We start from the raw sequence: 12,536 nt of genomic DNA, 5'->3' as shown, positions 1-12,536 counted from the left end.
GCCGCGCTGCCCCCGGCCCAGCGGCCGCCGCAGGGGGCGGTGTGGGAGGCGGCGACGCGCGGCCGCGGGCTGGGGCGGGGCCGCTCTTCAGGGCAGCGCCCGCCGCCTCCCCCCGGCTCCCGTGCCCCACCGAGCCCGCCCATGTACGCCGGCGGCCTCCGCGGGGGCTGGTCCAGGCCCAGCCCCGGGCCTCCGCGCAGCCCTCCCTCCCCCGCCACGGGGAACAGGCCCGCCCACGCCCCCCGCCCCGACCCACCTTAAGGAGGATAGAGGGCGGCAGCTGGTTGATGTCCGGGGCCGGCGGCGGCAGCGGCTCTCGGCAACAGTCGCAGGGGGGCTCCAGCGGCAGCTCGCAGCCCGCCTCGCCGCCCCTCTCCTTCTCTTTCTCGCCTTCCTCCGGCGCGGGGGGCGGCGGCGGCGGCGAGGCAGGCTGCCCCCCGCCGCCGCTGTCCCCGGCGGCGCCGCGGCCCGGCGCGCTCCCACCGCCTGCCGCGCAGCAGTCGGCGGCGGGCAGGGCACAGAGCTGCGGCTGCCCCGGGCACTGGCAAGCGGCTGCCTCGGACTCCGCCGCGGCTCCGCAGCGCGGTTGCTTGCAGGGTGGAGAGGCGGGCAGGCCGGCCCCCTTGCGCTTGCACACCATCTCGGAGGCGACCTCGACGGGCAACCTGGCCTGCCCCAGGAGGCCCCGCACCGGCGAGGGCAGCAGGCCCGAGAGGAAGAGGCGCTGGCAGCGGCCCCGCGGCTCCCAGGCGGCGGGCGGAAGGCGGAGAAGGCGGCGGGCGGCGCGCTGCTCGGCGGCGGCGAGGGCGGCGTAGGGCGGCGGTGGCAGCAGCGGGTCCCCGGAGGGCAGGGGCTGCTCCTGGGCGGGCGGGCTGGCGCTGTGCACGATGAAGCAGAGCATGCAGGGCCCGCGCAGGAAGCAGCTCCGGCTGCGCGGCGACACCTTCCCCCCCCGGCGGCAGCGGCGGTCCCGGCTCAGGCTGCTTGCCTCCCTGGAGAGCAGGTGGCCCATATAGGAGGGCAGCAGAAGCGCAAGGGCCCGTGCGGTGTCACCTGCGGGAGGCGGCGGTGGGCGCTGTCATGCTGCTGGCGGGGGCGGAAGGTGGCGGGGGACGGGACGGGACAGCACGGGACACGGCAGGACGCGGCGGCGCGGCTGGTTCCGGGACGCGGCGCCGGGAGGGAGAAGCTTCCGCTACCGCCGCCCTGACCTCCCCCGGGGGAGGCGAGGGGGCGGCGCTCCGCGGCCTGGTGGCCGCCCGCCGGTACTGCCGCCAGCGGCCGGGCCGGGAGCCGCGACTGCGGCGGCAGAGGCGGCCCCGGCGGCCTCCCCTCGGAGCGGCGGCAGGCAGGCGCGGCGTCGCCGGTGAGGATTACGCCGGCTGGCGCAGGCCGCCGCCCCGTCTGCGCTAGCGGCCTTTGTGGGCCAGAGGGGCTGTGTACGCGTGGTGCTTGGGCTCACCGTATGTTACAGATGTATAGAGTGCGTGTGCGAGCATATAGTGTATATCTGCACGTGTCATTATATATATAATACGTAGCTGCACAGTTTTGAACACCTGAAATAAGCGTTATTTTGGCCACAGTTTGTAGGGAAAGGTGACGGGGCTCCTGTTTGCCGCTGTCAGATGGCACACATGCCCGGGGCTGGGTGTTGGCAATGGCAGGCTAACACGAATTCAACTCGGAGGCCACCAGCATTTCTCCCATTTTTTTCTGTCAATGCCACCCTCTGGCCAACCCGCTCCAGCAGATACCTGGTTTCTGCTGGTTGAAGACATTGTCCAGCCAGAAACGGGGCCCGCGTGGGGCCTCTGTCCCTGTATGCCCTGCTCCTGGGGATGCTCGCTGCAGGTGCCCAGGATGTATAAATTCGCAAGTGTGGCCCATAATGTTTTAATTAAGGTTCTTCTCAATGCCTAGCAAAATTCGTTTGCATGTTTCAGTACTCAGTTCTAAATTATTGATGTAAATTGACATAAATACAGAGGTCTAAATACACGTGGAATTTTTTCTTTAGTAAAAGGTGTTTGGAGAGGGAGAAGGCAAGTTATAGTTACAGTATATATGGTGCAATACTACTATTAAATAACAAAGGGCACCAGAAGAAATGCACACTGTTATATACTGTGAAGCCTTTTGCCCAGGAACAAGTTATGTTAGGATTAAAATAGCTGTGATGCTATTATTTTTTGTTTGTTACCTGTATTATTAGTCTTCAGCAGCTCAGTAAAAACGTTTGCTATGAAAAAAAAACTTAACATACTGTTGGATAGAAGTAGAATAATAGAATATTTTGTCTGAATTTATAACTCACTGAGATCCATCAATAGAAACTGCAGAAAAATTTGGCAAGGTCTTTTTCTCCCTCAGATTTTAAAAATACGTTTCAATAAGAGCAAACAGAGACAGCATTTAAAGATGAAAGTCAAGCCTTCACATTGAACAACATTCAGAATAAATGCTTGCAATGTCAAATATTCAAAATAAATCTCATCTTTAAATCTGTCTGTGCAGCTTCTGAATAGTCATTGTGGCATGGTCTTACTTACATCAGCACATGCTAGTACTTCCTGCAGAAATGCTGGCAAGGGAGCCTGACATCTGTGTGTCACTTTCATGTCTAATACTCTGATATATATTGCCCGTTATTTTAAGATATACACACACCACATATACATGGACCTCACATATGGAATTCTTCCCATTCCCCTAGTATTTATCTTGACATGATCAATCTCTTCTGCCTCCTTTTGACTTGTACAGAACATAGACAAGGACACATCTCACCTAATCTTCTCTTTCTGAAGCAATTTCAGATCATTTTCCTATCTAATTCTTGTTATTTTTCTTGTGAAAACTAAAGCTTAATCCTTGAATTTGGTCTCTGGGACATTGCGGGGGGGGGTGGTGGGTGCTATGGGGATTGCAGAATGGAAGAAAGAAAGATAAGACAATAAACGGTCAGTTTTCGTATGCTACTCATTCCTTTAGTGCTCTGTTATTTAGATGGTAACAATATATTGACCCTAAAGATAACAGCAGAGCTGTTCCACTGGCAGTTTTATTGGCAGATATTAGAACAACTTCTGCTGGTTTGGTGTAAAGTATGTGATTTGTCTGCTCCAGCATGAGGTAAGAGAAAGTAGTTTTAGCTGTCCACTGAGCAGGGGTGAGAAACTGAGGCAATAATGATAATAATGACAAAATAATCTTAGCTCAAGGTTTATATTTTTGCAAACAGGGAAGGACTTGTGGGTGATGAGATGGTCAGAGGCTGTCTTGGGCATAGTGATCTTGAAATGATAGTTTTCAGTTTTTGGAGAAGTAAGGAGAGGGGTGAGCAGAACCACTACTTTGGCCTTCTGGAGGGCAGGCTTTGGCCTCTTTACGGGCCTCATTGACAATCCCTTGGGAGACGGTACTGAAGGGCAAGGGAGTCCAGGAAGGTTGGACATTCCTCAAGAAGGAAATCTTAAAGGCACGAGAGCAGGCCATCCCCATGTGCTGAAACACAATCCTGCAGGGAAGAAGACTGGCCTGGGCGAACTCTTCCTGAAGAGAGCACTCTCTGAAAAGAGCTTTTACTGAAACTCATGGAAAAAAAGAGAATTTACCACCTTTGAAAGAAGGGGCAGGCCACTTGGGAGGACAAGGACGTTGTGAGGTTATGCAGAGAAAAAATTAGAAGGACCAAAATCCAGCTAGAACTTTTACCTGACTACTGTCATAAAAGACGACAAAAAAATGTTTCTATAAATACCTTAGCAACAAAAGGAGGGCTAAGGAGAACCTCCATTCTTTATCGGATGCTGGGGGAGACATAGTGGCAAAGGATGAGCAAAAGGCTGAGGTACTTGATGCTTTCAGTAAGACCAGTTGTTATCAGGCTACCCAGCCCTCTGAGCTGGAGGGCAGAGACAGGGAGCAGAATGAAGCCTCCATAATCCAAGGGCGGTTAGTGACCTGCTACACAATGCTTACACCCACAAGTTTATGGGGCCAGATGGGATCCACCCAAGGGTACTGAGGGAGCTGGTGGAGGTGCTCACTAAGCCACTTAACCATTTATCAGCAGTTCTGGCTAACCAGGGAGATCCCAGTTGACTGGAGGTTAGCCAGTGTGACACCCACCTGTAGGTATAGAGGGCAGGAAGGAGGATCTGGGGAACTACAGGCCTGTCAGCCTGACTTCAGTGCCAGGAAAGGGCACGGAGCAGATCATCCTGCATGCCATCAAGTGGCACGTACAGGATAACTGGGGGATCAGGCCTGGCCAGCATGGGGTTATGAAGGCAGGTCCTGCTTGACTAACCTGATCTCTTCCTGCAACAAGATGACTTTAGTAAAGCCTTTTACACCATCTCCCACAGCATTCTCCTGGATAAACTGGCTGCTCATGGCTTGGACGGGTGTACTCTACATGGGGTTAAAAGCTGGCTGGATGGCCAGGCCCAGTGAGTGGTAGTAAATGGAGTTACATCTAGGTGGTGGCTTGTCCCAGCGGTGTTCCCCAGGGCTCAGTACTTGGGCCAGTTCTGTTTAACACCTTTATCAATGACCTGAATGAGGTGATTGAGTGCACCCTCAGTGAGTTTGCAGATGACACCAAGTTGGGGGGTCATGTTGATCTGCCTGAGGGGAGGAGGCTCTGCAGAGGGACCTGGGCAGGCTGGAGCGATGGGCCCAGGCCAGTTGTATGAGGTTCAGCAGGGCTCAGTGCCGGGTCCTGCCCTTGGGTCACACCAGCCCCACGCAGCGCTACAGGCTGGGGCAGAGCGGCTGGAAAGGGCCTGGTGGGAAAGGGCCTGGGGGTGCTGGGTGACGGCCGGCTGGGCAGGAGCCAGCAGTGTGCCCAGGGGGCCCAGGCGGCCAGCAGCACCCTGGCCTGTATCAGAAACAGTGTGGCCAGCAGGACAGTGATTGTCCCCCCGTACTTGGCACTGGTGAGGCCGCACCTCAAATCCTGTGTTCAGGTTTGGGCCCCTCACTTCAGGAGGGACATTGTGGTGCTGGAGCGTGTCCAGAGACAGGCAACGGGGCTGGGGAAGGGTCTGGAGCACAGGTCTTGTGAGAAGTGGCTGAGGGAACTGGGGCTGTTTAGTCTGGAGAAAAGGCTCAGGCAAGACCTAATTGCTGTCTACAGCTGCCTGAAAGGATGTTGTAGCCAGGTGTGTGTCAGTCTGTTCTCCCAAGTAACAATTGATAGGATAAGAAGAAACAGCCTCAAGTTGTGCCAGGGAAGGTTTAGATTGGATATTAGGAAAAATTTCTTTGTCAGAAGGGTTGTCAAGCATTGGAACAGGCTGTCCAGGGAGGTGGTTGAGCAAGCATCCGTGGAGGTATTTATTTAAAGGGCATGTAGATGTAGTGCTTAGGGTCATGGTTTAGTAGTGGATTTGGTAGTGTTAGGTTAACAGTTAGACTTGATGATCTTAAGGGTCTTTTTGAATCAAAATTATTGGATGATGCTATGATTCTATGTTACGTCAGTTATGAATGCTGTTTAGAAGCTGTGACTGTGTTCATAGCTCGTTCATAGACATTGTAAATCTGAGCTTATCTGTGAAAGTTGTTAACTGGTTGTGCTCCATTTCTAGTAGAATTGTACCAGAAAATCCTTTCTGCTATTCTACTCAAATGTTTTCCAGTTATAAGTAAGGAAAGAGTATTTCCCACTCTCCTACCCCACTTTCCTTCTTCCTCTTGATGTGGCCATGATGTGAAACAAAGTGTAGATCAAGCACAGAAAATTAGAGAATTTCATAATGAATTCATAAAAGGATGTTTGCATGATGATTCATTTGAGTTCTCTGAAAAAATGCAGCACAGTATAAATATGTCAGGTAAAATGTATGAGATATGTTATTAACTAGATGCTGTATTTGAATAGGCAAGGGTGCATGCTTGAATATGTATGCTAATTTCCCAATGTATGGATAATCTATTTGAAAATTCAAAGCAAATATATGATGTTCATCTCAGCTGAGGATGATGAACTACTTCGGAGACTATTAATCACAAAGATGGTTTTCTTACTCAACCTTCTGAGGACTTTGAATAGAAGTTGGGGGGGGGGCTTTCTTGGTTTTCTTAAAAGCTTTTCCATCTCCCAAGCTCTCTGTCTGAAAGCCAGATAGAACAAGCAGAACTTGTAGGAGATTGAAAGAACTTTGAGGGTATGGCAATATTCAAACCAGGGACACATTTTCCCATCCAAAATAACTAGTTGTTCAATTTGTCTGAAATCCATCAATAGTAGATGTGTTACACTTGAATTTTTCCAGGTTACTTCAGCTAGTAAAAGAAACTCAGGTTTTAAAAGTACTGCCTAAAGTATTTTTTGCACTGTTTAAGACTGATTGATGGCAGGGGTCAATCCACAACAGGGGTGAAACATAAATTCACTGTCAATAAAATTACAGATACCACAAAGATTTTTGACATGATGACAAATGATGGCAGAACAGTCACAAAAACAAAAACAAAAAAATCATAAGAATTACAAATTACTTCTTTTTTCCAGTACAGAACTGTCCTGGTTTTGGCTGGGATAGATAGGGATTTTCTTCGTGGTGGCTAGTGCAGTGCTGTGTTTTGGATTTGGTGTAGGAACAGTGTGGTTGGGGATTTTTTGGTTTCTCTGGCCTTGCCAGCAGGAGAGCTGGAGGGGCACAGGAATTGAGTTTTACATTCCTTTCTGATTCTCCTCCCCATCCCTCTGGGTGAGGGGGGAGTGAGCAAGCAGCTGCATGGCACTTAATTACTGGCTGGGATTAAACCATGTCAAGAATTAAATAAATTTTGTAGTTAATGTTTCTTTTCTGTAGTGTTACATTAAGACAAATTTATTCTCTTTATCTGTGAAAAGACCAATTCTTGTTTTTAACATTCTTCAATTTTCTGGATCCCTCAGAATTCTTTAAAGAAATCAGTTGGAAATGTTAACTCCTATAAATTGTATACATTGGCAATTTTTTGTTCTAGAAGTTGTCAGACTGAAAACCAGCAGCAATTCAGTTGGTAGAAGGGCTTTTGGTTATGACAATAACATACGATAATCATCTCACTTTTTAAGCCTTGAAAACCATGGATTTCTCTTAATGATTTCAACCTCCTTAACAATTTTTAAAGTAATAGGTAGCTTCTAATTTCCACTTGCTGCTGCTCATTCTTTCCACCTCCTCTGCCCATCTGTTATATTGATATTTTAATTTACTGAATTCATCTCACTACTCTGTCAGGATCACAATTTAGCCAATTCTGCTGTTAATACGTAGAATCATTTGGTCATCTGATAAACACTTAGAAATGGTCACCTGGATGCAGTCTCAGAGGATGGGATTAAACTGCCTACAAATAGTTGTAGCACTTTCTTTGATGTGCCAAGCAACTAAGCGGTCTGCAAAGGGCAGGCCATGTGGTGGAGGGCATAGTTACAGCCGGTGGGACCACCAGCTGCTCTATGGCATTCCATGTTTAGACAGCTGAATGATCTCCTGTAATGGGGTGTCAGCAGGTCATTTTTTTATGTATCAAGATTCAATTAGGTAGCATTGTGCTTTCTTTTGCAAAATCCTAAGTATTTCACTATTGTACTGGGTTTGCCTGGGATAGCGTCAAATTTCTTCATAGTAGCTAATATGGTGTGTGTTTTGGATTTGTGCTGAAAGCAGTGTTGGTAACACAGGGTTGTGTTAGTTACTGCTGAGCAGCGCTTACACAGCATCATGGCCTTTTCTGCTCCTCTGACTGACCTGGAGGAAACAGCCAGGGTGGCTGACCCCAGCTGACCAGGGGGATATTCTGGCGTCACGCTCAGCAATAAACCCAGGGGTTGGGGAGGGGGTGGGGTGGTGGAAGTCGGGGGGCAAGGGGGCTGCTGGTTGGGGCCTGGCAGGGCATGAGTACGTTGGTGATGAGCCATTGTTTTCATTAGCACCACTTGTCTTTCTGAGGGCTTATTTTCCTCTTTGTTTTTTCTTTCTCTCTTGTCCTTATGGTTTGTTGCTATTATTATTGTTGTTGTTATGATTTCTTTTTAATTATTAAACTGTTTTTATCTCAATCCATGAGTTTGTTTCTCACTTTATGCTTCCAGTTCTTTCCCTGTCCCACTGGGGTGGGGGGAGGGGAGTGAGTGAGCAACTGTGTGGTGCTTAGTTGCCAGCTGGGTTTAAACCATGACAACTATGTTTACCATAAATATGTTCAGTATTTTTATTTCCCCTCCAAGCAGATTGTTCCTCTCATCAGTTTTATGCCACCATTATCTCAGAATGTAATATTTTGTACAGCTGGACCACTGTCATAAAAGAGTTGGCAGATGTAATGCATATCAGAAATTATATTTCTGAAGTTGCCCCTTGTAATAAATCTTTTGAACCACAAGCTGGCAAGTTGCAAGCCAGTGATGCTGTCAGGGTGCTGTGGAGATCAGGGCACCAGGGACCACAGGGGGTCCCCATGGGGCAGGCAAGACAGGACAGGGACTTACCAGCTGTGGCCAGATGTACCCTTTATCCACATCCTAATTAACAGCATTCTCTTAAAATATCTTTATTACTTAGACATGTTTGTGTCTAGTCATCCAGCTGTTTCAATCAAGTAAGTCTTCAAATTTCCTCAAGGGTTTGCAATATTTGTTGGCTGCTGGAGAATGCTGCATTCTTTCCATTGCTTTCACTTTTCCATCTGAAGTTGGAACCCATTTCTCTCAAAACACCATCCACTACAGTTTCTGAACTGTGAAGCAAATTCAATCTGATCAAGATCTCATTCCGAAAGAATAGTGTAATTACCATAAATAAATATTAGTTTGTTTTTAATAATCTATGGAAAACTTTTTAAATAGAAACATACAGGGAGGCTTTAGAGCATTTTCCAAGATGGTAGACGTCTTTTTCTGATAGCTTGCAAGAGCTGAACAAATTTTGAGTTACAGCGGCGAATGGCAAATGAGAAAAAGAGGAAAGGGCAGGGTGCTTCTGGTCAGTGCAAGGGTTTTAACGCTGGGTGTCACTATTGCTTCGTGCAAGGGAATCTTCACTTGCTGTAGAGGCAGGATGAAATATTACAAGGCCAAATCTCTTTATCAGCTGTGAAATCTTCACCACATTAAGGTCAGAAGGAAGGTATAGCTAACAATTAATTTCTTCATTACCACTGCTTATATTTTGTGAAATTAGAAGCCATAAAACCAGTAATATTGGGAGCCTTAAAGCTACTATAACTATCATGATCTAGTAATTAGGCAGTAAAATCCCCTCAATTTATAATATTAAAGGTTTATTACATACATAACAATAGATTGTGACATTTTTCAGTGTTATCTCTGTGCATATTGAAATAGGCCACACAGACTGATGATCCAAGATTAGGATGGTATTTCATTTTTGAGCTACAAAAGAACACAAGAAATAATAATTTTAAAAATACTATGCTATTATATCTGATCCTGATACTCATAAGTACATGTTCATCTGGATTTTAGGACTGACCTTTCAGAAGCTGGGTCTGTAAGAATTTTTTGGCCATATTGGCATAATTTGTTACTGGTTGATCCTATCAACAGTTCATAAAATTACCAGTTCATGATAACAGGTTCTTAAAAGGATGGATTAGCTTTGAAATGGTGTGTTAGGAATGCCATTAAGAAGTAGATGGAAGGACGTAGCAGAATTTCCACCTTGGGTTTAGAAACAGCATAAAAGTTCTTTTGCAAACCCTGCTTGTTTCACTGTTGTACTGTTTTTGCCTGGGATAGAGTTGAATTTCTTCATAGTAGCTTGTACATGGCTATGTTTTGGATTTGTGACTAAAACAGCGTTGGTAATACAGGGATGTTTTGGTTGTTGCCAAGCAGTTTTTACAGTGTGAGTGCCTTCTCTGCTCCTCGCACCATCTGTGGTGATGTGTCTTGTCCCCTCCCTTGAGCTGCTCTAGAGTCTCAGGTATCCCTGTTAGCCTCTGTGTAATGAGTTGGGTGGTTAAGTGTCCTTTGAGTGGACCAGCAGCTCTTGCATGGCTGAGGTGGGAAACTGCTGCCAATACCAGAAACATTCCTCATCTGAACCACAGCAGCACCTGACAGCCTTGGAGCATTCCTTGTTTAAACCATAACATTCCTGAATAATCCTTTGAACACTTTTCATCTGAATCCATGTGGTATGGTATCAACATCACTGGAATGTTGAAAAATTCTGGTAATTACTGGCTCAGATTGTGGCCAGGACAGAAAATTACTGTTGACTAAAGCCCCTGTGATCCTATAAACAGTGGTCCCAAGTGAGGCCCATTGAACTCTCCTGGACCGCGGTGGGCTGCAAACAGCACCTTCCTCTGAGTGGGACACCTCTCAGAGCTCAAAGCTCCCAAGTTTGCGATACTAGGGGGACCATTGCAGAAACCCGACAATTCGTTATTTACGATGTTTCTCTTCCAGAGCAACTGCTATGCATACTGAAGCTCTGCCTCCCAGGAAGTGGCTGAACATCCCCTGCTGGTGGGAAGTGGAGAATATAATCTTTTGCTTTGCTTTGTTTCTGTGCATGCAACTTTTGTTATTGCTTCATTAAGCTGCCTATATCTTGACCCACAACTTTTTTGTCATCTAATTTTCTCCCCACACCCTCACTCCTGTTCTGCTGAGGAGGGGAGTGGTAGAGCAGCTTGGTGGCACCTGCCATCCGGCCAAGGTCAGCCCACCACAGTATTTCACTGAACCTGAAGGGAACTTTTAACAGGTATACCTTTGTGCATATATCTATATATATCTATTCATTTGTGTCAGCATGTGTGTGTGAATTGATCTAGGTACCTCATAATAAGTATAGTGTAAGTATTACCATCTCAGATCCATAATTAAGTTACTTACTGTTGTGATTGCAGTAAATTCTGTCTGACTCATTTTGTAAATGATAAATTAGGCAATGATAAAGTACTGCTAAATTCCTATGATCAGCCTTAAGTTGTGAACAAACCTTAGACATCCTTTAGATATAAACTGTTGACCAAGTCTGAGACAAAGGTTGGATCTAGCCACACCTAAGCACTATTAAGAGTTTAGTATGCAAGGGGGTCCACTCTGAACCTCGTGACTTAATGGGAGGATCTCTGTTACCCATTCACCTCTTTAAGCTCTGTGTAAATCATTCCACCTTAATTTTAATTTGCTTTTTGTGTGATTTATCTGTGTAGTAAGTAACAGAGTGAACCTTGCTGTCAAACTTTGTGAAATTGCACTCCCACAAATTCATGTTAAAACTGTTTCACTAATTCATTTGATGGTGATTCTTTAAGCAATTTAAGCTAAACCACTCACTCACTACACTGTGTGACAGTGAGAGGGCTTGGGACTGCACAGAATGTTGGGAGGACACACAGCCAGGACAGCTGACCCCAACTGACCAAAGGGATACCCAAGACCATATGGCATTTTGATTGGCAATAAAACTGGAGGAAGGGAGTGCATTCAGAGTTACGGCATTTGTCCTCCCAATAACCATTAAGCGTGATGGAGCTCTGCTTTCCTGGAGATGGCTGAACACCTGCCTGCCCATGGGAAGTGGTGAATTAATTCCTTGTTTTGCTTTGATTGCACATTTACCTATTAAACTGTCTTTATCTCAGCCCACAATTTTTCTCACTTTTACCTTTCCAGTTCTCTCCCCAGTTCCGCTGTGGGCAGCGAGTGAGCAGCTGTGTGGGGCTGAGCTGCTGGCTGGGGTTAAACCACAGTAAAAAGAGCACCCTTAGTAAAGAGTACCCTCAGTCAACATGAGTATGCCTAGAGGTTCCCCAGTCCTCCATCCCTGTAGACCTACAATATTTACAAGCTGCAAAGGTTACACCAATATGCAGCAGTAAGGTATTGCTGGTGGAGAGCAGATCTCCTTAGCTAGAAGACTAGATTGGGAAGACGGGGGGGAAGGCAATAGCAAAAGGACCAGAGCAGTGGAAAGTCCAAAGATACTGAAGGGATCAAAAAATTGTGAGCCTGTTAAGATAATGACTTGAGCCAGCCAGAATTTTGATAAGGATCTACATGCATTTTTTACTTCTAAAAACTTCTGGAGTTTTGCAACTCTACAACTGTATTTTGCTGGGACACAGACAAGAAGAACAAAGTTTTAATCAGAGAAATCTCAGACCTGCTGGGTGAGACCTAAAAAGGTGTACATATAAATCTCATTTCTGCACTCTGTTCTTCCAGAGTTAATCTTCCCAGCAACTTTTAGTGACCCCCTGGATTGCAGCCACACCAAGACAGGTATGTGGGGGAGACATGGGAAGTCTTCATTTGTAAAATCCTGCCTGTGCCCTGCCTTTTAAAAAGATTCCTGTGCAGCTTCTCCACTAGCTGGCACCCCATGTCCATCCCATCCCAGCTCCTTTCTTGGGTTAACCCACCTCCCAGATCATGCTAGCTTTTGCTTAGGCAGGGTGCAGAGAATGAGGAAAGTACTCTTCCTCCTGACTGGTTTTGCCACAGAGAAGGACAACAAGGCAGCGAGAGAGAGGCAGTCCACTGTCTT

At 47.1% G+C, this 12,536-nt stretch overlaps 1 protein-coding gene across 4 annotated transcripts in view; it reads right to left on the bottom strand.

Annotated features, from left to right (window-relative positions):
- FBXL17 (F-box and leucine rich repeat protein 17) overlaps window positions 1-2,547 on the bottom strand; it is a 281,538-nt gene extending 278,991 nt beyond the window's left edge. Inside the window, exon 1 of one of the 4 annotated variants that reach the window (XR_008744725.1) lies at window positions 257-2,546. Coding sequence is in view for 3 of the 4 variants with exons in the window: in XM_055790430.1 (XP_055646405.1) it covers window positions 257-1,012 (756 nt within the window). In the remaining variant the exon portion in view is untranslated. Of the gene's footprint in view, window positions 1-256 lie in introns of all 4 variants that reach the window. The other 3 variants (XM_055790430.1, XM_055790428.1, XM_055790427.1) reach the window with 3 other exon arrangements.
- Between the last annotated feature and the right edge of the window lie 9,989 nt (window positions 2,548-12,536).

This window comes from Falco peregrinus, chromosome Z (genome assembly GCF_023634155.1).
Source record: "Falco peregrinus isolate bFalPer1 chromosome Z, bFalPer1.pri, whole genome shotgun sequence".
In the NCBI taxonomy this organism is placed as follows: domain Eukaryota; kingdom Metazoa; phylum Chordata; class Aves; order Falconiformes; family Falconidae; genus Falco; species Falco peregrinus.
This window is presented reverse-complemented; position numbering and strand designations above follow the sequence as displayed.